Source organism: Rhinichthys klamathensis, unplaced genomic scaffold, assembly GCF_029890125.1.
Source record: "Rhinichthys klamathensis goyatoka isolate OS25496 unplaced genomic scaffold, OSU_Roscu_1.1 h1tg000095l_1, whole genome shotgun sequence".
Classification (NCBI taxonomy): Eukaryota; Metazoa; Chordata; class Actinopteri; order Cypriniformes; family Leuciscidae; genus Rhinichthys; species Rhinichthys klamathensis.
The window spans coordinates 2,557,495-2,578,902 of record NW_026606634.1 but is presented as its reverse complement, the minus strand read 5'-3'; the positions used below and the strand labels follow the sequence as shown (position 1 = coordinate 2,578,902).

The window sequence follows — 21,408 nt, the reverse complement described above, 5'->3', positions numbered from 1 at the left end:
CCGTGTTTAAGTGCTATAATCGGGTCCCCAGTGCTTCTACCAACCCAGAAAACGTGAAAAGTGAAACTCAGTAACTTTATTCTGGTGAGTCTTTCTCTGCAAGCATGTCAAAAAATAAGCCGACCAGATTTCGCTCCCCTTCTGACGTATGAAGAGGATCTTATTATAATATTACCGGCCCTAAATCTGCACGTTTACACACACCAGCCGACATTGGGATTCGCAGGCGACAACAGTGACCAGTTCTAACCCAATGGCAGAAGATCCAGCAAATCATGCCATCTCTCGCTCAGGCTTCATCTTTGTGGTATTTTGACCAAAAAATGTCACAGCAGTCTTATAAAGATATCTGATGTCTTATACAGACCTCAACTGCCAACTTGTGTAAAAAGTTAACCATGACGGTACATGCAAGTCGATGAGATGAATCAATGTACTGTAACTCCACAACAACTACACAAATGTCTCCACTAACATTCAGAAACGTCTAAAAGTGGCACTCGCTACTGGTTATTTCAAAGATTCGTGATGAGTGAGATTGGCCTGTTTTGTTTTTGCCGGAGATCTGAAGCTCGTGTAAAGGCTACGCCCTCTTCTGAACAGAGGCGGAGCAACACCTCATTTGCATATAAAGGGACACACACAAAAACGGCACGTTTTTGCTCACACCCAAAAAGGGGCAAATTTGCAAGCTATAATAAATGATCTGGGGGGAATTTGAGCTGAAATTTCAGACACATTCTGGGGACACCATTGATTTATATTACATCTTGTGAAAAGGAGCGTAATGTCACCTTTAAAGGTGCATTGTGTAATATTTAGGAGGATCTGTTGACAGAAATACAATATCATATACATAACTATGTTTTCAGTGGTGTATAAACGCCTTATATGATGAACCGTTATGTTTTTACCTTTGAATGAGCCGTTTCTCTCTACACACTCTTACACATAACATATTACCTCACAGGGTCCCCTCCATAGACAGTATAAGAAGTGGACAGAGCCATCTCATTGGAACTCAGTTGAGACAGTTGAAGCCCATTTTTAGCGATTTCTGAGCACTTCCGTTCCTGACGCGCAGACTCAAACCGACTCAAACTAAGCTTGATGACGTGAGCAACCTTTCTGACAGACGCAAATCTTCTAGTAGCTGTGCCAAGAGGAATCTGAATCATTCCCTTCCGAAACTTGCAGAGCCGGAGATCGTGAGTATTAGCTGTCCATGAGCTCGCAGCAGGAGCAACTTTACAACTCTCTATGGGCTTCTCCCTTGACTTTATGCCTCCATGTCCCCCGATTGCACGCCAGTTTCTCCTTCTGTCTATACGGTAATTTTCTCTAGTTTGCGCCAGAGAGTCGCGTGTTATGACGCAATCGTTAGCCTATTTTTACAAAATCTGTTTCTACGGGGCCATAATGTAACATAGAAGGTAATGGAGCCCTTTATACATTGTCGTGTTTCTTTAGAAATAAATAATGGACAAATGGAGTCTTTAAACGCCTCAGATGTAAAGTTATTCGCTGTCAAAGTGACGCCAAAATGAATGGGAGTCAATGGAAATGCTAACGCAAGTGAAGTTCTGCTACAAGATGGCGGCACCCGGCCGGCTTCAACTTCCGGTCGATGGATTACCCCCTTGGTCCCCTCACACGTTAAGTCGCCATCTTTGTCTAAAAAACCTCATTGCTTAAATGGCTACTCTCTGCTGTCTCAGACGACGATGACATCACTTCCTGTCGGCCACCGTTAACTTCTGTTGGGTGCAATTCACAACCCCACCACTAGATGCCGCTAAAAATTACACACTGCACCTTTAAGTGCAGAAATGTGCAGCTCATACTTTGGTTAACACATTAATTCTTCCATAAAACTGTGGTGCAAGAGGCGCATTTTGACCCTCATCTCAGTGTGACGTCTCCAGGGTTCCTCAGTGAATCCGTCATTTTAAACACAATCCAGAGGTTTTCAAGGACACTTGAAGATGTTCGACAACCGGATCAGAGACAGAGGAGATTGGCAGGTTTCTGTCCATGAGGGATTCTCTCAATAGTTTAATTATAAGCGAGTGTGTGTAGCAGATGGAGGCCTGGCCGCTCTGAGCTCCTCCAGAGAGAACAGATGGTGAAGGTTTGTTTAATGTTCACTCAGCCACAGTGGCAGCAAAAGACCAAGTCACTGTGATTCAGGGATAATCCCACTCAACCGATGGACAGGGGAGATGCAGATGGACAGATGAGGTTTGGGTTTTGGGTCTGTTTGGTGGCTCTGAAAGACGACATCGTTCTCCAGAAGCGTCAGAGAACATCACATCTCATGGCTACGAACATGCAACCAAATAATTGACGGCTCAATCGGACTGAAAAGCCTTCATGTAAAACATCTTAATCGTTAAGATTGAGCTCGATTCAAATGGGATTTCGATCGGATTGAAAGAACTGGTATATTCCTTTTCTAATCCGATCGAGAGAACATGTAAACACTTGATCGGATTGAAAATCGAAACTGAATGACTGCGCATGTGCAGTGATGCAGAAGTAGCGTAATGACGTATGACGGGCTGAACGAGCCGTTGTTTCTGATGAATAAAGTGTCGTATAAACGAGTGTCATCCTATAATCCTCCTTTCTCTGCGTGTGTGAAGTGGAGCAACGGCCCACCATCGCTTCAGACTCTCATCCACAGACGGTCGGCACAACGGTTCATAAGCTCATCGTCTCTAGATTATGACCAGAAATGGATAAATATTAAGTCTGCTGTTTAAAACAAATAAAGAACCAGTGTAAGAGAATAGTTATGCGCAGACGGCGGCAAACTATTTTCCACTGTATTTTGTCCAGTGTGCGCATGTCAAACAATCCCGATTTGAAGCTTATGAAATATAAACGCGTAAATTACATCAACCCGATCACATGTTCAGCGTTCGTGTTAACACTACATTCAGATTCACCAATCAGAAAGATTTCAGTCCGACTGAAACAAAAGTTATGAATGTAAATATAGCCAATGTTTTTCAGCAGTTTTAAAGGGATACTCCACCAGTTTTTATTATTAAACTATGTTATTCCCTTAACTAAGACGAGTTGATACATACCTCTCTCGTCTCAGTGCGTGCACTATATCGCTCTGTATTGCCGCAAAACTATGTTAGCACTTAGCTTAGCCCATGCATTAAATATGGGCCAAGCAGAGAAGCGACCAAACACTTCCACGTTTTCCCTATGTAAACACAGTTACTCGAGTAGTGTAACTTGACCTGGGCTGGTGACACAAAATAAACCGTTGCGCTTTTCTAAGCGTTTAAAATTGATGACTATATTGTATGGCGGAATACCATAACAATTGCTTTTGAGCACTTCGACTTGGCGCAATAATATCTTCACTCGTGAAAAGTCCTCTTACCGGCTCCCGCTTCCTCTCCCCCTCCCTCTGACATTTCCGTCAATACAACGTGATGCGCCGGTAGTAGTAGTTCGAGCGGAGTTGACGAAGTAACAGGTTGTTGGAAGCTAGTTTGTGTACAATAATGGTTAAAGCGTGCATCGTAAAGGGTTGTGAAAATAAGGAGAATGTACATAGTGCTGTCATTTTTCACCGAATTCCAACACACCACATACAGCGGAGAGCTTGGTTAGCTGCTTTTAACAAGAATCCCAAAACACCATTGATGACTCTGAAGAAGTGGCGTGTTTGCTCCGAACATTTCACAAAGAAGGACTATACCTGCACAGGAACACGCCTAAAGGATGAGGCTACACCAACAATATTCAGATCACTTACAGAAAGCCCGTGGTCTTTCGCCAGCTCCGGTCTGTTCTGGATCATATCTTTCTTGCCTCTCACGGTCCACAAGAGCTAATTCCTCCTCCGTGTACTCGGGTTCAAACAGATATGGCTCTGGGTCTTCTAAAAGAAGTCATAATCATCTACAAAGTCGGCCATTGCAAATGATCTGCAGTTTGCTAATAGCACAGGTAGTAAAAGTCACGTTGGTAGTATTGACGGAAATGTCAGCAGCTGGATGCTATTGGAGGGAGGGGGAGAGGAAGCGGGAGCCGGTAATCTTTTCACGAGTGAAGATATTATTGCGCCAAGTCGAAGTGCTCAAAAGCACTTGTTATGGTATTCTGCCATACAATATAGTCATCAATTTTAAACGCTTAGAAAAGCGCAACGGTTTATTTTGTGTCACCAGCCCAGGTCAAGTTACACTACTCGAGTAACTGTGTTTACATAGGGAAAACGTGGAAGTGTTTGGTCGCTTCTCTGCTTGGCCCATATTTAATGCATGGGCTAAGCTAAGTGCTAACATAGTTTTGCGGCAATACAGAGCGATATAGTGCACGCACTGAGACGAGAGAGGTATGTATCAACTCGTCTTAGTTAAGGGAATAACATAGTTTAATAAGAAAAACTGGTGGAGTATCCCTTTAAGACACTGTGAGAACTTCAAAACAGTTTAACCTTTACAAACCAATCTAGAGTCCACATGCTCACTGAATTAATGTGAATTAATGAGAAGAGCAGGAATGAACACAAAGCAGCAGCTCAAATATAAGGTGTTTTTAGCTGGAAATGCCATGAACTTCTGAAAACATTTAGCTAACATCAGGCGTTTCAGTGCGCTTTGGTGAAGCAGCGTTTCATTTTTCAGTCAAGATGCTTATATCTGCGGGAGTGTTAGTAGGGATGCACGATATAACGGCCAACATATCGGTATCGGATGATATATGTTCATTTTTAATGTTAACGTTATCTGCCCAATAAGAACATTTGGCCGATATATTAACGCTGATAAATAATGCATTATCTCTCCTTCAGCTGAGACTCTTCAGATGCGACTGTTCAACACGATGGTTCTGAAGCGCTTAAAATATGATTGGAATCACTTCAAAAAGGAAAATACAGTGCAACACAAGTCTACCCAAACACATTTTACCCAAAGAACACTTTTCAGTTCTCAGCGACTAGAGCAAAATGACGCTCGTTGGCGTTTTTAACTAACTAGCTTTCTAAACAACGTTAGGTCTATAAGCGTCAGCTTATAATAAACCCATGTAAATGAGCAGAGAAATCTAGACATGCATTTTTCCTGACGCTAATATTAAAATGGCTAAGAGTCTGTCATTTGGCTCTCTTTTGATTGTATCACTTCTTCGTTAGATATTTAAAGGCGCAGTGTGCAGAAGATTAGCGTGCAGAAGCGTTGGGTAATACATTCGGACGGGATTAGATTTCCTCGACTTGGCAGAAAAACAGTAGGTGATTTGCTCTGGAATGTTTACAGAGGTTGCATGAGAAAAACAGACCTGGCAGATTCAGACAGGATTAAAGTCACAAAGTACGTCTGTGAAATATGAATTTTGTCCTCCAGGAAATCTAGTCCTGCCTGAATTGCGCTTTTGACGGCAAAACAACTCCAAACCAACTCCAAACCAACTCACCTCATAGTGAAATTTTGCAGAGAAATGATCAATTTGACCAAACCTTAACCCACAAATATAAATTCTGTCATTTACCCGCCCTCACGTCGTTCCAAAACCACAAGACTTTCTTTCATCTTGAAAACACAAACGCACATCAAATATGGTCAACAGACGCTCAAACATGCCCGTTTGACAAGCGAGAACCGATGTTTGTTTTTATGCATCAAGCAAGTAAAGCTGTGCTTCTATTTCAATCCATATATGTCCATTGATCCATGTTTATGTGTGAATAAAATCTGTTTAACATATAAGCCGATCGTGTCTCTTCTGAAGCCACATGGATTACTTTTACCTCGTCTTTATGAATTTTTAAAGCATCAACATTTTGGGTGAATGGACTTCCAACAGAGGGACAGAAATCTCTCGGGTTTCATTAAAAATAACATCAAGTCTTGTGCATTTATGCATTTTGAAACGACATGAGGGCGAGTTTAAGACCCTCAACTCTGATCTACCACTATACATTAAGAAACACTTTTACAGCATTTGTTCACACTGTATGGATGCACGTGTTCCTTGTCATCGCAGTGCCGTTCTGAAGAGAATGATAAATACATGAACGATTCATAGGCTTTATTTGCACCGAAAGGTTTATTTAAAAGCTTCACCACATGCTCTAGTTACAGAAAGTGTCTGAATCTTCAATACTCTCAATCAACAAACATTGATTTATCTGATCATCACATTCTTTCCCTTTTCCAACAGCAAACCCAGAGAGCACGAGGAACACCAGCGGCATCAGGACGCAGAGACGTGATCAGGACCTTTATCAGACGCAGATGATCGGGTTACGCTTCTGCTGTTGTGGGAAGGACTTTGACATACAGGGTCTTCGTGTTCAGAGTCTTCAGAGAGGACGCCGTCAGTTCTGAAAACACAGAATGCAAAAAAAACCTGAACATTAGTACTAATTAAGCGAGTCTGAAATCAATTATTTCCCTGCTTAGCAGTGGTCTCAAACTCGCGGGCCATTTGAGCCCCCTACTTGACATTAAAGTTTAATGTTAGTGCGGCCCGTCGTTGCGTGTGCCGCGTTTTTTTGTTTTTTTTTATCCCTTATGGGCTACCATAGATAGTCTCGTGACAGCTTACGGTGGGTTTGTTGTCAATAGTTGTCATAGACAACCGCGAAGTACAAACATACTGTGCCTGGAAAAAATGAGCGCGCTTGCCGCGCGCCTACATTTGAAATAACGAACTTGAGCGCGCAAAATATGTGAGCGCGATATGTGAACAGGCCCCTTGACGAGCTACCACCAATCAGGCCACGAGCTACTGGCAGCTCACGAGCGACGTGTTGGAGACCCTGCTCTAAAACAATGTGAGAATAATAATTTTGAGCTTGTAATATGTGGCCAACAGGTTGATACGAAGGTTTGCTTTGATTTGTGCAAAGTCAGTAATTTGCCTGAGACACTATACATGTGTAGAAAGAATTCAATAAGACGGCCAGACATGACTGCAAATATTTGTATTTCAAAAGCAATAATTGTTTTTCTAAGTATAATAAAAGGAAATGTGCCTTCCAAAAAAACATTCAATATAATATTAGTGTTGTGTAAAGAAAATAAAAAGGACATGAGCAAATATAAGTATCACAAAGATGTTGTGTATAAGGAAAAGACAAAGTTAGTACATCTGTCAGAAGGACAGCTCATGAAGAACCAATCATGTACAGAAAGAAATGTTCAAATTCAGAGGAACAGTTCAGAAGAAACATTGATAATAAAGATTGAGAAGATTGGATCAGTTGTGCTCCTTTTTTGGAATTCTTGAATACTATTTTTTTGTGGGATACTTGATGCGGCCCAGCCTGACCCAGACTCTACCTCCAGCGGCCCCCAGTTAAGTTGAGTTTGAGACCCCTGGCTTAACCCTCTGGGGACCAGAGTGTTTTTGGGGCCCTTGGGATGTTTTGACATGCACTGACATTTGTGCTTTTTTCAGTTATTTATAAACATGTTAATGGCAAAGGTGTAAATTCACTCTATATAGCACAAACTTGGCATCCATGATATCTGAGCAACATGTATGTACATGTTTGTATTTTTAATAGAATAATGTTTATGCGTGGTTATTGAAAAAAATAAAAATAAAAGTTGCTGAAATAAGACCACAAAACACATATTGATTATTTCTTCACAATACTTTTGAAAATTGTATCACATAGCCTAGAATATTTGCTCCAAAACTATGTGAGAATCATCCTGACTACTCATTCAGATAAGTCAATAAAGTCTTTTACATTTTTAATGACGTGTTTTGTTTGAGAAAGCTTTATGCAGGAGGCTTGATCTCTCATTAATATGTATGGCATTCCACACCTGAGAAAGACAAAGACCCTCCCATAATGGCCCTATTAGGTGCTATCAGGCCATATCATTACAGGAGCCTTGCACAAAGAATGAGGAGATTTAAAAAAGAATGGCTTTTAGATTGTTTGGATTTATATAAGGAAAATACAGGGTGCATACGTCTGGACACTTCTATCACACACCCTTCACCATATAGACATGGTTTTATTTCAGTTCAAAGTTAGAGTTGGAAACATCTTGAAAAGAAAATTGTCTTTCTCCATAAATGTCTTAGTTTGATCATACATATTTCAAAGTTGAGGATTCATTATTTTGATATAGCTTGAACAAACACTATAACATCTTAGTTGATTAGTTTATTGACAAAACATAGGCCTACTATATATTTAACATATGAGCAGAAACTCCTAAAAAAGCTTATTTGATGTCTATTTTAGAGTAAAAACTTTATCCAAAACGAGAAATGTTGTCTGTTATTTAGTCTGTAACAGTGCGTATCTGTGCGTTCATTCATTCATTCATTCATTCACACACACACACACACACGATTCACATTTAACAGTATGCTATTTTTCCGTTTACAGACACTACGTTATTCTATATCGCGATTAGAACAAAGCACTTGCATAAAACACTTACTTCTCAGCTGAATCTGTTCATCCTCGCAGTGAAAATAAATCCAGTGGTAAGTGTCCCAGGATTGTTCCTCATATAGCCGCGCAAGACGACAGTAGATTAATCTGACTAAAAAATAATGTGTGTTTTCAGAGTTTATGGGCGTTAACGCGTCTCAATGTGTTGCTTCACATATTTGCGTTTGAATAGCGCGTGCTCTCCGTGGGCGTGTCACATTACCAGGGATAATCAGCTGAGAGAACGATAATGAGACGGGCTGACACGTCTCTCTTTTTATATAGATGACATAAACGGAGAATAATAATTTTAGTTTTGAATCGGATCATTTAAAAGTACAAACTCAAATGATTTAAAAGATATATTGCTTATGGCTGGGTGAATAGTTTTAGCTGAGTTGTGTTGAAGATTAGAGACGTGCTCCAGAAAAAAAGTTCACGGTGACCGAGAGGCAGAACGCACACCCTGTTTATTTTCTTTATTTTACAAAAGCACAATATTTTATTTCGATTGTATGTGGGCACATAAAAAAAGTAGACATTTAACAGATTATTTTCTCATATTTCTTAACTCTATATGAACAGAAATGATGGTAGTACTTTAAGTCTATTTTTCTGCTATGTGAAAAAAAACGAGCAAAACGCGCCCGCGCGTTTCTGGTCCCCAGAGGGTTAAACAGTAGGTGAAAAGTTTCCAGATGTTCTACTACTTCTGGTGAGCTTCTGGATTTAATTCATACTACACACCTTTATACTACATAAAACATACTTTTTATAGAGGTTATGCGTGTGACGTCAACATCGGCCTGAGTGACTGTGGTTACAAACACTGAGTGGCAGAAACACACACACACACTGAGTGGCAGAAACACACACTGAGTGGCAGAAACACACACCGAGTGGCAGAAACACACACACACACACACACACACACACACACTGAGTGGCAGAAACACACACACACACACACATACTGATTGGCAGAAACACTGACAGTAAAGATCCACTTTTGCGACACGACAGTCGCGTGTTGTCGCGACGCCTCCACACATTAGTACTTTGACGGGCGTTCCTCAAGTTTAACGCTATGGGCGTGGTTTAGAGCCAGCGGCCAGTCTAGAACAGAGGACCTGCGAGAGACTTCCCCAGTCTCCATATGCTCTACTTCCATTGGATAGTCGCGTCACGTTCAACGTAATTCATTTGCATAAACTTGGGCATCGGCCAGATTTTTGACGCGAAGCATTTTTCCAAATGAAGCGCCGCCTTCCTGGGACGCGTTAAAGTCGCGTGACGTCACCCATAGGAATAAACGACAACACGCGACAGTCGTGTCACAAAAGTGGATCTCTACCGTCAGTGGCAGAAACACTGAGTGGCAGAAACACACACACACACACACACACTGAGTGGCAGAAACACACACACACACACTGAGTGGCAGAAACACACACACACACACACTGAGCGGCAGAAACACTGAGTGGTAGAAACACTGAGTGGCAGAAACACACACACTGAGTGGCAGAAACACACACACTGAGTGGCAGAAACATACACACTGAGTGGCAGAAACACAAACACTGAGTGGCAGAAACACACACACACACACACTGAGTGCCAGAAACACTGAGCGGCAGAAACACTGAGCGGCAGAAACACTGAGTGGCAGAAACACACTGAGTGGCAGAAACACACACACACTGAGTGGCAGAAACACAAACACTGAGTGGCAGAAACACACACACACACACACACACTGAGTGGCAGAAACACTGAGCGGCAGAAACACTGAGTGGCAGAAACACACTGAGTGGCAGAAACACACACACACACTGAGTGCCAGAAACACACACACACACACTGAGTGGCAGAAACACACACACACACTGAGTGGCAGAAACACACACACACTGAGTGGCAGAAACACTGAGTGGCAGAAACACACACACACACACACACACACACACACTGAGTGGCAGAAACACTGAGCGGCAGCATTGGTTTTCAGCGTGAATGACGTGAAAAACACACACACACATATACACACACACACACACACCTAAACTGGGAATCCAGGCAGAGAAAGCTGGATTTGATTTTCTATTGTGTGTTAATATGCTGAATTTAGGGGTAAATCACACCCCATATATTGTATTGTTATATTGACAACTCATCCATTAAATACTCACCATCGTATATTCTGCATAATTGAAAAATAATAATAAAAATAAAATAAAGTTTTTAAATAAACACTGACAAAAACTACATAAGTTTTAGGGCTGGCGATATAAGGATATGTATAACATTGATATGAGTGATCACATGGATTTAGACCTATATTGTATTTATATAAAGCGTTCACAGGCAAATTTGCTTTATGTATTTCCCCGGCGTTGAAATCAGGCTCATATAAATGTCAGGAAACACGATTCCTGCTGCATGTCAATATCCATGATCACCGGATCTTTGATAAGTTGTAAGAAACACTATATTGACTCCAACCTTTACTTCAAACTGATAATTGTTCGTTTTACTCGTGTTTTCGCAGTTTCCCCCATTATATCCAGCAGCTCTTCTGCCACTCAGTCTGGATGAGGGAGTGTGTTCCCGCGGGAAAGTGACGTCAATGCATATACCCTCTATATGGGTCACAAAAGCGAACCCGAATACAGATTCTTCTACACAGAATGCGATGTCTGGCACAGTGTCTGTGATTTCAGTCTCTATATACGCGTATATGAACGTATTTGGTTTTTTTTCACAAGTCACAGTATAAACAACTGAACACGTTTCATTATTCACTGGTCATCCCAATGGGAGTCTGGCGTCTGCAATCTGACAAATATCTGCCATCTTCATCTGTATGTCTCAGAGAACAGAAGAGGCTTCTGGGATACGACCCACTTCCTTTAAAGCTGCAGTCCATAGCTTTTTTTGGGTTAAAAATGATCCAAAATACATATTTGAGAAAATACATAACCAGCCAGTGTTCAACGCTATCTGCTTGCCTTAGCTCGATTCAAAGCGGTAAGCTTGTAATACTGATTTAATTCCAGTGGTGCTGGTGGATTTCTGCGGGAGATTCGAGCATGTCTTTGCGTCATTACGTCACATCTGTACACACACATCTGTACACACACACATCTGTACACATAAAGAAGGAGTCTCGGCTAGTATAAGCTATATTGCGTGTGAGGATGCTGGAGGTGGAGATTTATAGCCTTTTCTCACAGCACTTGATATAATTAAACGTATTAATTTGATAGCGGATCCAGAAAGGTTCAAACGACAATCACCAGTGACAACAGATTCACCCGCTGTAAAACGCAAAAGACTTCGTTCGGACTTCGGAATGGCTACAGAAAAAAAGAGACTGCAACCGGACCCATGCGAAAACAAGGATACATGTCGGAAGGACATTACATGTAGTCACGCAATGCTGACGTTGTTAACATTAACAATTTGAGAACAAAGTATAATTTGCACGGTTATGCGTGATATGATACGCGATTTTTGCAATGTCAGAACCAGAACAAAGGTGGATGTTTCTTTCTTGTTCAGACATTTTCCGGTGAAAATTATTATGTTGGTCATACTTCCAAAAAGAATAATCTGTGATTCTGAATGACAGTACCCACACCGGCGCGGTGACTGACAGCCTCACACTCTCCTCAAACACTGTGTTCATCCGCGCTGTGCTGTGTCGAACTACAACTCACGTAGAGGTAATAATTCCGCGAATAACTGCAATTGCAGATTTCGAACAGAGATGGCGACAAAGAGGAAACAACAAAACAAATACAAACTCTCTTCTGATCCGTGCGGCTTCGGACAAACAGTACGAGTCTGATGTCTGCAGACAAAACGTGTTCTAGCTCCGAGATGAGAAAAGAAATGAGGAAAAATGGGCAATGAGTTTTTCATTTCCAGATGTTTCACAGGACCATTGATCTGCTGTGGATCACACGGGTTCTTTCTAAACCAAATCTTCCAGCTTCAAGAAGTCAGGAATCAAATCCGTCAAATGAACGTGTCTAGACATTGTACATGTTTGTAGTGAGATATTGCTGGTAAAACTTGCTCACAATCCACAGTGACATCTATGCACAATATATCGGCCACCATATCGGTATCAGCTGATATTTGTTAATTTATATGAGAATTATTAAATATATTAAATAATTAGATATCAGAAAGAAGATATTAAATCTGATAAATAATGGATTATTTCCTTCAGCTGAGACACTTCAGATGACATTTGTTTTTGTAATCAGTCTCTCAAAAATTATATATAAATTTTTATTTAGATTTATCGGCCAAAATATCGATTATCGGCTTTCGAATATAAAGAATTATCGGGTATCGGCCAACATATTCATATCGGTGCATCCCTATCTAATTTCACTCAATAAATTCATAAATCTCTCTAAATGTATGTGCTTTTTATTCACTAATCACAACTGACTAGAAAGGCAAGGGATATTCAAAAGGACCTGCAGAACCATTTTTCAAACACAGTAAAACCATAATCACTGTTGTATGTTAATATTCAATATTCAAAGTGAGCATCTTCTCACTCTGTGTAACATAACTTCTTATATCCTGACATTTCTACGGTTACACCGTGTCCTAACCAGACGCAATGTGATTTGCGAGATACGTCAAAATCAATCAAAACCCACAGCCAATCAGAGCAGCGTGTGGGCGGAGTCTCGTGGCGAGTGGGCGGCACCAGAGAGTAATCCTGACGGCACTCGCAAGAAAGTCGGCTACATAATCACATTCACAAATATTACACCATTTAAACATCATTAAAACACACAGGCTACTGAGTTACTAAAACTATCTTTGTCAAAGAATACACTTGTTTGTTCACAGTTTGAACGTTCTTGTTTCCATTTGTTTAATTTCAGGATCTGAGGGGAATTATCCATTGTTGCTTTTACAGCTGCAAAGCTCGAGCACTAAATGATATTCAGAGTCACATTACACGCTTTTAACATTAAATAAAGCACATAAACAGCATCTGAGATTATCATTGGCACACTTTGTGTTTGTTGTTCCAGCGCGACGTTGCAGAAAAATGAAACCGTTTCTAAAACCGAGTCGTCGCGTGTCGCCGTCGCGGCTGGTTAGCACAAACACTCTGATTAACATGGAAAAGATGCATTTTATCGCGCGGCGCGTGTAGTTAGGACACGGTGTTATGCAGAATTTCCTGATAACTCAAGGTGAACAGATTGACCTTGACCTCTCGCTCAACCCTAATCTGAAGGAAAGCCACATCCCCGCATTAGAGCGGCGCTGTAACCCGGCGCACCGTAATTGGTTTGGGATTATTTACTGCTCAAGTGACGCTAAAGGTCTGGAGAGCAACAGTGAAGGTTGTCCTCGGGTGGAATAAGTGTGTGTGACCCAGTAAACCAACCCTCAAGACACACACTGATGACTGATAGGACACCGATGGCACTGTTCAGAACTCAAATAGCAAACATGAAAAAGGACTGTAATTCAGAATAGAACGTTGGGAAGCTTTATAGCACTTTACAGCCTTTTAGTATTTTTTCTTAAATATTTAATTATTGATTTTATTATGTATTATATATTAAGATATTTTCACCAAATATTGCTGTATATTATATTATCTTCCTGTTTGTGCATCTTCTTTGAGTAATTTTAGAGCTTATATTATATTTGGAATTGCATTCCATTTACCAGCAGAGAAATACTGTTGAGTAGTAGACAATTCACTGATAAAAACTTATTATTACTTGAGTGGCTTGTAGTGCAAAATATTATATATATATAATCAGTTGACTGTTTAATTAAAAATAGATTATTTATGCTTTTGAAAAGACGTGTTGTGTTTGTTTAATCCTCTTGTGCTCTTCGGTCATTTTTGACGAAAACATTTTGTGTTTTCAATACTGGATGAATCAGCGCTTTTGAATGAATCTCTTGACTGAATGATTCAATGACTCACTCATAAAGACTTCACTTGTTTCATTACTGGATGAATCAGCGTTTTTGACCGAATCTCTTGAACGAATGATTCAAATACTCAGCCATAAAGACTTCACTCGTTTCATTACTGGATGAATCAGCGTTTTTGACCGAATCTCTTGAATGAATGATTTAATGACTCACTCATAAAGACTTCACTCGTTTCATTACTGGATGAATCAGCGTTTTTGACCGAATCTCTTGAATGAATGATTTAATGACTCAGTCATAAAGACTTCACTTGTTTCATTACTGGATGAATCAGCGTTTTTGACCGAATCTCTTGAACGAATGATTCAATTACTCAGTCATAAAGACTTCACTCGTTTCATTACTGGATGAATCAGCGTTTTTGACCGAATCTCTTGAATGAATGATTTAATGACTCACTCATAAAGACTTCACTCGTTTCATTACTGGATGAATCAGCGTTTTTGACCGAATCTCTTGAATGAATGATTTAATGACTCAGTCATAAAGACTTCACTTGTTTCATTACTGGATGAATCAGCGTTTTTGACCAACTCTCTTGAGTGAATGATTTAATGACTCACTCATAAATACTTCACTTGTTTCATTACTGGATGAATCAGCGTTTTTGGTCGAATTATCTTGACCGAATGATTCAATAAAAAAAAAGTATTTTTTAAGACCTTTGTGTTTGTCTCCACCTACTGGTGTAACAATGTAATTAATACAGTCTTTATTTGATTTACTCTATTTTGATCACTACCTCAGTACAAGACATTCGTTCAAAAACGCTGATTCATCCAGTAATGAAACAAGTCAAGTCTTTATGAGAAAGTAATTGAACCATTCATTCTAACCAATGTTTCAAACAAATTAATTCAAATTAAATAAATATTTTTTAAATCGACTGCAGCAACTAACATTTTGTCCGAACTTACAGTAAATTATGTTATTTTGTTCAGTTGTCTATTCAGAATCATGATCTCAGTTCATCCAGACTCGTGCAGGTCTATTGCATACAGTATGTGAAGACTTCTGTATCCTAATATCTGAACGTTGTAATGATGGATGCTGCTGTCAGATACACTGATGACTTCATTCATATTTTTTTTTTTTCATGTTTACTTGAATCGATGCATGAAATGACTTTCTTGCTGACATTAATCCTGATGGATGAAATCAAGCCCTTTTTCTGAGTCACATTTTAGTAATAGCGGTCAGTTTCGCTAGGATTAATATTAATATTTCACTTTCTAAGTAAAGGAGTGTGTTTTTGCTGTGGCATCATCAAACAAAACTTCACTGGTGTTGAATGTCAGTATGGTGATTTAAAGGGTTCTGTGAAATGAACGTGTGGAGATTTATTCCTCATATCCATACAAGCGGAGTACAGATTGAGTGAACTGCACGTTGTTATCATGTGTGATCACGTGTTCCTCACCTTCTGTAAGCTCTTCATTCACGTACAGCATCAGTCTCCTTCCTCTCAGACCGAAGACTTTCGCAGTTTCCCACAGCAGATCAGGGTAAAGTAAGGCGTTTTTACCCGCTGGGTTCATTAAAAGCAGCGTGGCCACATCTCCCGTCTGACACTCTACAGGAAAAAACACACACACACACACACCAGAATAACACACAGTCAACATTTCTCTCGCCATATTGGATGAATTTTTCTCTGAGCTTATTAAAATGCATCTTTGTGAAAGATGTACACTGCCGTTTAAAAGTTTGTGATCAATACGATTTTTAAGGTCTTTGAAAGAAATCTTTCTCTGCTCACCAAGGCTGCATTTATTATATTAAAATTTTATTTTTAATATTGTTAAATATTATTATAATTTAAAATAACTGTTTTCTATTTGAATATATTTTAAAGTGTAATTTATTCCTGTGATCAAAGCTGAATTTTCAGCATAATTACTCCAGTCTTCAGTGTCACATGATCCGTCAGAAATCACTCTAATATGATGATTTGATGCTGAAGAAACATTTATTTACTATTATCAATGTTGAAAACAGTTGTGGATCTTTTTCAGGATACTTTGATGAATAGAAAGTTTTATTTCATTTATTTGAAATAGAATCCTTTGTAACATTATAAATGTCTTTACTGTCACTTTTGATCAATTTAATGAATCCTGCTGAAAAAAAGTATTGTTTTCTTTTATTTCTATCTTCTATCTATCTTATTACTGTTTTTATTAAATAAATTCAGCCTTGGTGAGCAAAAGAGACTTCTTTTAAAAACAATAAAAATGTACCGATCCCAAACTTTTAAACGGCAGTGTGTATGATTTGGCCGAGGTGAGGGGTCTTGGAAGGCTTAATGGAGTTTCAACACTGTAAAGCTGCCTATTAATGTGGCATTCAGTGTTAGAGTGAAGAGTGAACGTTCAGTGTGTGTCAGTGAATGGAGAGTGATCGTTCAGTGTGTGTCAGTGAGTGAAGAGTGAACGTTCAGTGTGTGTCAGTGAGTGAAGAGTGAACGTTCAGTGTGTGTCAGTGAGTGAAGAGTGAACGTTCAGTGTGTCAGTGAGTGAAGAGTGAACGTTCAGTGTGTGTCAGTGAGTGGAGAGTGAACGTTCAGTGTGTGTCAGTGAGTGGAGAGTGAACGTTCAGTGTGTGTCAGTGAGTGGAGAGTGAACTTTCAGTGTGTGTCAGTGAGTGAAGAGTGAACGTTCAGTGTGTGTCAGTGAGTGGAGAGTGATCGTTCAGTGTGTGTCAGTGAGTGAAGAGTGAACGTTCAGTGTGTGTCAGTGAGTGAAGAGTGAACGTTCAGTGTGTGTCAGTGAGTGAAGAGTGAACGTTCAGTGTGTCAGTGAGTGAAGAGTGAACGTTCAGTGTGTGTCAGTGAGTGGAGAGTGAACGTTCAGTGTGTGTCAGTGAGTGGAGAGTGAACGTTCAGTGTGTGTCAGTGAGTGGAGAGTGAACTTTCAGTGTGTGTCAGTGAGTGAAGAGTGAACGTTCAGTGTGTGTCAGTGAGTGGAGAGTGAACGTTCAGTGTGTGTCAGTGAGTGGAGAGTGAACTTTCAGTGTGTGTCAGTGAGTGAAGAGTGATCGTTCAGTGTGTGTCAGTGAGTGAAGAGTGAACGTTCAGTGTGTGTCAGTGAGTGGAGAGTGAACGTTCAGTGTGTGTCAGTGAGTGGAGAGTGAACGTTCAGTGTGTGTCAGTGAGTGAAGAGTGAACATTCAGTGTGTGTCAGTGAGTGGAGAGTGAACGTTCAGTGTGTCAGTGAGTGGAGAGTGAACGTTCAGTGTGTGTCAGTCAGTGAAGAGTGAACATTCAGTGTGTGTCAGTGAGTGGAGAGTGAACGTTCAGTGTGTGTCAGTGAGTGGAGAGTGAACGTTCAGTGTGTGTCAGTCAGTGAAGAGTGAACGTTCAGTGTGTGTCAGTGAGTGGAGAGTGAACGTTCAGTGTGTGTCAGTGAGTGAAGAGTGAACGTTCAGTGTGTCAGTGAGTGGAGAGTAAACGTTCAGTGTGTGTCAGTGAGTGAAGAGTGAACGTTCAGTGTGTGTCAGTGAGTGAAGAGTGAACGTTCAGTGTGTGTCAGTGAGTGCCAGTGAGTGAAGAGTGAACGTTCAGTGTGTGTCAGTGAGTGGAGAGTGAACGTTCAGTGTGTGTCAGTGAGTGGAGAGTGAACGTTCAGTGTGTGTCAGTGAGTGGAGAGTGTGTCAGTGAGTGGAGAGTGAACGTTCAGTGTGTGTCAGTGAGTGGAGAGTGAACGTTCAGTGTGTGTCAGTGAGTGTCAGTGAGTGAAGAGTGAACGTTCAGTGTGTGTCAGTGAGTGGAGAGTGAACGTTCAGTGTGTGTCAGTGAGTGAAGAGTGAACGTTCAGTGTGTGTCAGTGAGTGGAGAGTGAACGTTCAGTGTGTGTAAGTGAGTGAAGAGTGAACGTTCAGTGTGTGTCAGTGAGTGGAGAGTGAACGTTCAGTGTGTGTCAGTGAGTGGAGAGTGAACGTTCAGTGTGTGTCAGTGAGTGGAGAGTGAACGTTCAGTGTGTGTCAGTGAGTGGAGAGTGAACGTTCAGTGTGTGTCAGTGAGTGAAGAGTGAGCGTTCAGTGTGTGTCAGTGAGTGAAGAGTGAACGTTCAGTGTGTGTCAGTGAGTGAAGAGTGAACGTTCAGTGTGTGCAGTGTGTGTCAGTGAGTGGAGAGTGAACGTTCAGTGTGTGTCAGTGAGTGGAGAGTGAACGTTCAGTGTGTGTCAGTGAGTGAAGAGTGAACGTTCAGTGAGTGGAGAGTGAACGTTCAGTGTGTGTCAGTGAGTGAAGAGTGAACGTTCAGTGTGTGTCAGTGAGTGGAGAGTGAACGTTCAGTGTGTGTCAGTGAGTGCAGAGTGAACGTTCAGTGTGTGTCAGTGAGTGGAGAGTGAAGGTTCAGTGTGTGTCAGTGAGTGAAGAGTGAACGTTCAGTGTGTGTCAGTGAGTGAAGAGTGAACGTTCAGTGTGTGTCAGTGAGTGAAGAGTGAACTTTCAGTGTGTGTCAGTGAGTGAAGAGTGAACGTTCAGCGTGTGTCAGTGAGTGAAGAGTGAACGTTAGTGAGTGGAGAGTGAACGTTAGTGAGTGAAGAGTGAACGTTCAGTGTGTCAGTGAGTGGAGAGTGAACGTTCAGTGTGTGTCAGTGAGTGGAGAGTGAACGTTCAGTGTGTGTCAGTGAGTGGAGAGTGAACGTTCAGTGTGTCAGTGAGTGGACAGTGAACGTTCAGTGTGTCAGTGAGTGGAGAGTGAACGTTCAGTGTGTGTCAGTGAGTGAAGAGTGAACGTTCAGTGTGTGTCAGTGAGTGAAGAGTGAACGTTCAGTGTGTGTCAGTGAGTGAAGAGTGAACGTTCAGTGTGTGTCAGTGAGTGGAGAGTGAACGTTCAGTGTGTGTCAGTGAGTGCAGAGTGAACGTTCAGTGTGTGTCAGTGAGTGGAGAGTGAACGTTCAGTGTGTGTCAGTGAGTGAAGAGTGAACGTTCAGTGTGTGTCAGTGAGTGAAGAGTGAACGTTCAGTGTGTGTCAGTGAGTGAACGTTCAGTGTGTGTCAGTGAGTGAAGAGTGAACGTTTAGTGTGTGTCAGTGAGTGAAGAGTGAACGTTCAGTGTGTGTCAGTGAGTGGAGAGTGAACGTTCAGTGTGTGTCAGTGAGTGGAGAGTGAACGTTCAGTGTGTGTCAGTGAGTGGAGAGTGAACGTTCAGTGTGTGTAAGTGAGTGAAGAGTGAACGTTCAGTGTGTGTCAGTGAGTGGAGAGTGAACGTTCAGTGTGTGTCAGTGAGTGAAGAGTGAACGTTCAGTGTGTGTCAGTGAGTGAAGAGTGAACGTTCAGTGTGTGTCAGTGAGTGAAGAGTGAACGTTCAGTGTGTGTCAGTGAGTGGAGAGTGAACGTTCAGTGTGTGTCAGTGAGTGGAGAGTGAACGTTCAGTGTGTGTCAGTGAGTGGAGAGTGAACGTTCAGTGTGTGTCAGTGAGTGGAGAGTGAACGTTCAGTGTGTGTCAGTGAGTGAAGAGTGAACGTTCAGTGTGTGTCAGTGAGTGGAGAGTGAACGTTCAGTGTGTGTCAGTGAGTGGAGAGTGAACGTTCAGTGTGTGTCAGTGAGTGGAGAGTGAACGTTCAGTGTGTGTCAGTGAGTGGAGAGTGAACGTTCAGTGTGTGTCAGTGAGAGAAGAGTGAACGTTCAGTGTGTGTCAGTGAGTGGAGAGTGAACGTTCAGTGTGTGTCAGTGAGTGAAGAGTGAACGTTCAGTGTGTGTCAGTGAGTGAAGAGTGAACGTTCAGTGTGTCAGTGAGTGGAGAGTGAACGTTCAGTGTGTGTCAGTGAGTGAAGAGTGAACGTTCAGTGTGTGTCAGTGAGTGGAGAGTGAACGTTCAGTGTGTGTCAGTGAGTGGAGAGTGAACGTTCAGTGTGTGTCAGTGAGTGGAGAGTGAACGTTCAGTGTGTGTCAGTGAGTGGAGAGTGAACGTTCAGTGTGTGTCAGTGAGTGGAGAGTGAACGTTCAGTGTGTGTCAGTGAGAGAAGAGTGAACGTTCAGTGTGTGTCAGTGAGTGGAGAGTGAAGCTCACCCGCTGGACTGGCGTTCATGAGCTTCAGGTTGACGTACGGACACAGAAGAGAGTCTGAGCTGCTCACATCAGCAGGACTCGAACCCGAGGTCACCGTCAGCGTCTTCCCGCTCAGAGACATCAGATCAGCGTCGGCACGCAGCGCTGGAAGAGACAAACACACACCTGACTGAACACACACTTGACTGATCACACACGGGCTTCTAGCACCTTCAGAGGATGAAGTCATTCAGTAAGAGTTTCAATTGGTTTCCCTATATACAGTCAAACCAAAAATTATTCAGACACCAGATATAATTTTGTATATTTTTTTTACTAGTGGGTGCAGGACACTATAGTTCATTTATGTAAGTGAGGACAGCAAAATAAAATAACTGACATATTATACCCTAAAATTCTTCATTAAGTGACTACCAGTAAAAATTTGGGACCAAAAATGATTCAGACACTTTGACCTGATCATGTTTTGCTTGGTCACTGGTTGAGCTAAACTGGTATTATCTAATTGTGTAGTTAAATTTAACAGGTGACAGATATTCAACATAATTCATCTGTGAGACAGTCTAACAGTGAAATATCCACTGATTTGATCACTCTGAGTTCTTTTCTAAACTATAGCGAATAAACTGTGATAATGTTAGAAACATTGAAGGTGTCTGAATAGATTTTGGTTTGACTGTACAGTAGGGCTGCCCTCGACTAAAGATTTTTCTAGTCGACTATAGTTGTTCATTTAAGCCATTAGTTGACACTCATAGCACGTTTATATTAATAAGCCATTAATCATAATAATGCGCCTTTAATTGCCTATATAAAATACATATAGCCTAATCAGCGCACAAATGCACACATAAAGCTTGCACCGGAAAACGTAATGATTGTGAAAAAACTGAAGGAGACCATCTAAACATTTTAATAATTTATTGGTAATGTTTTCTGTGTTTTCTGCTGCAGAGATTAA

At 41.2% G+C, this 21,408-nt stretch overlaps 1 protein-coding gene across 1 annotated transcript in view; it reads right to left on the bottom strand.

Annotated features, from left to right (window-relative positions):
• Positions 1-6,045: 6,045 nt before the first annotated feature.
• iars1 (isoleucyl-tRNA synthetase 1) overlaps positions 6,046-21,408 on the bottom strand; it is a 126,146-nt gene continuing 110,783 nt past the window's right edge. Inside the window, exons 32-34 of the mRNA XM_056252535.1 lie at positions 20,448-20,591; positions 15,852-16,004; positions 6,046-6,355 (exon numbers count right to left, since the gene is read on the bottom strand). Of these exons, the coding sequence (XP_056108510.1) occupies positions 6,276-6,355; positions 15,852-16,004; positions 20,448-20,591 (377 nt within the window). The 3' untranslated portion in view covers positions 6,046-6,275. The remainder of the gene's footprint in view (positions 6,356-15,851; positions 16,005-20,447; positions 20,592-21,408) is intronic.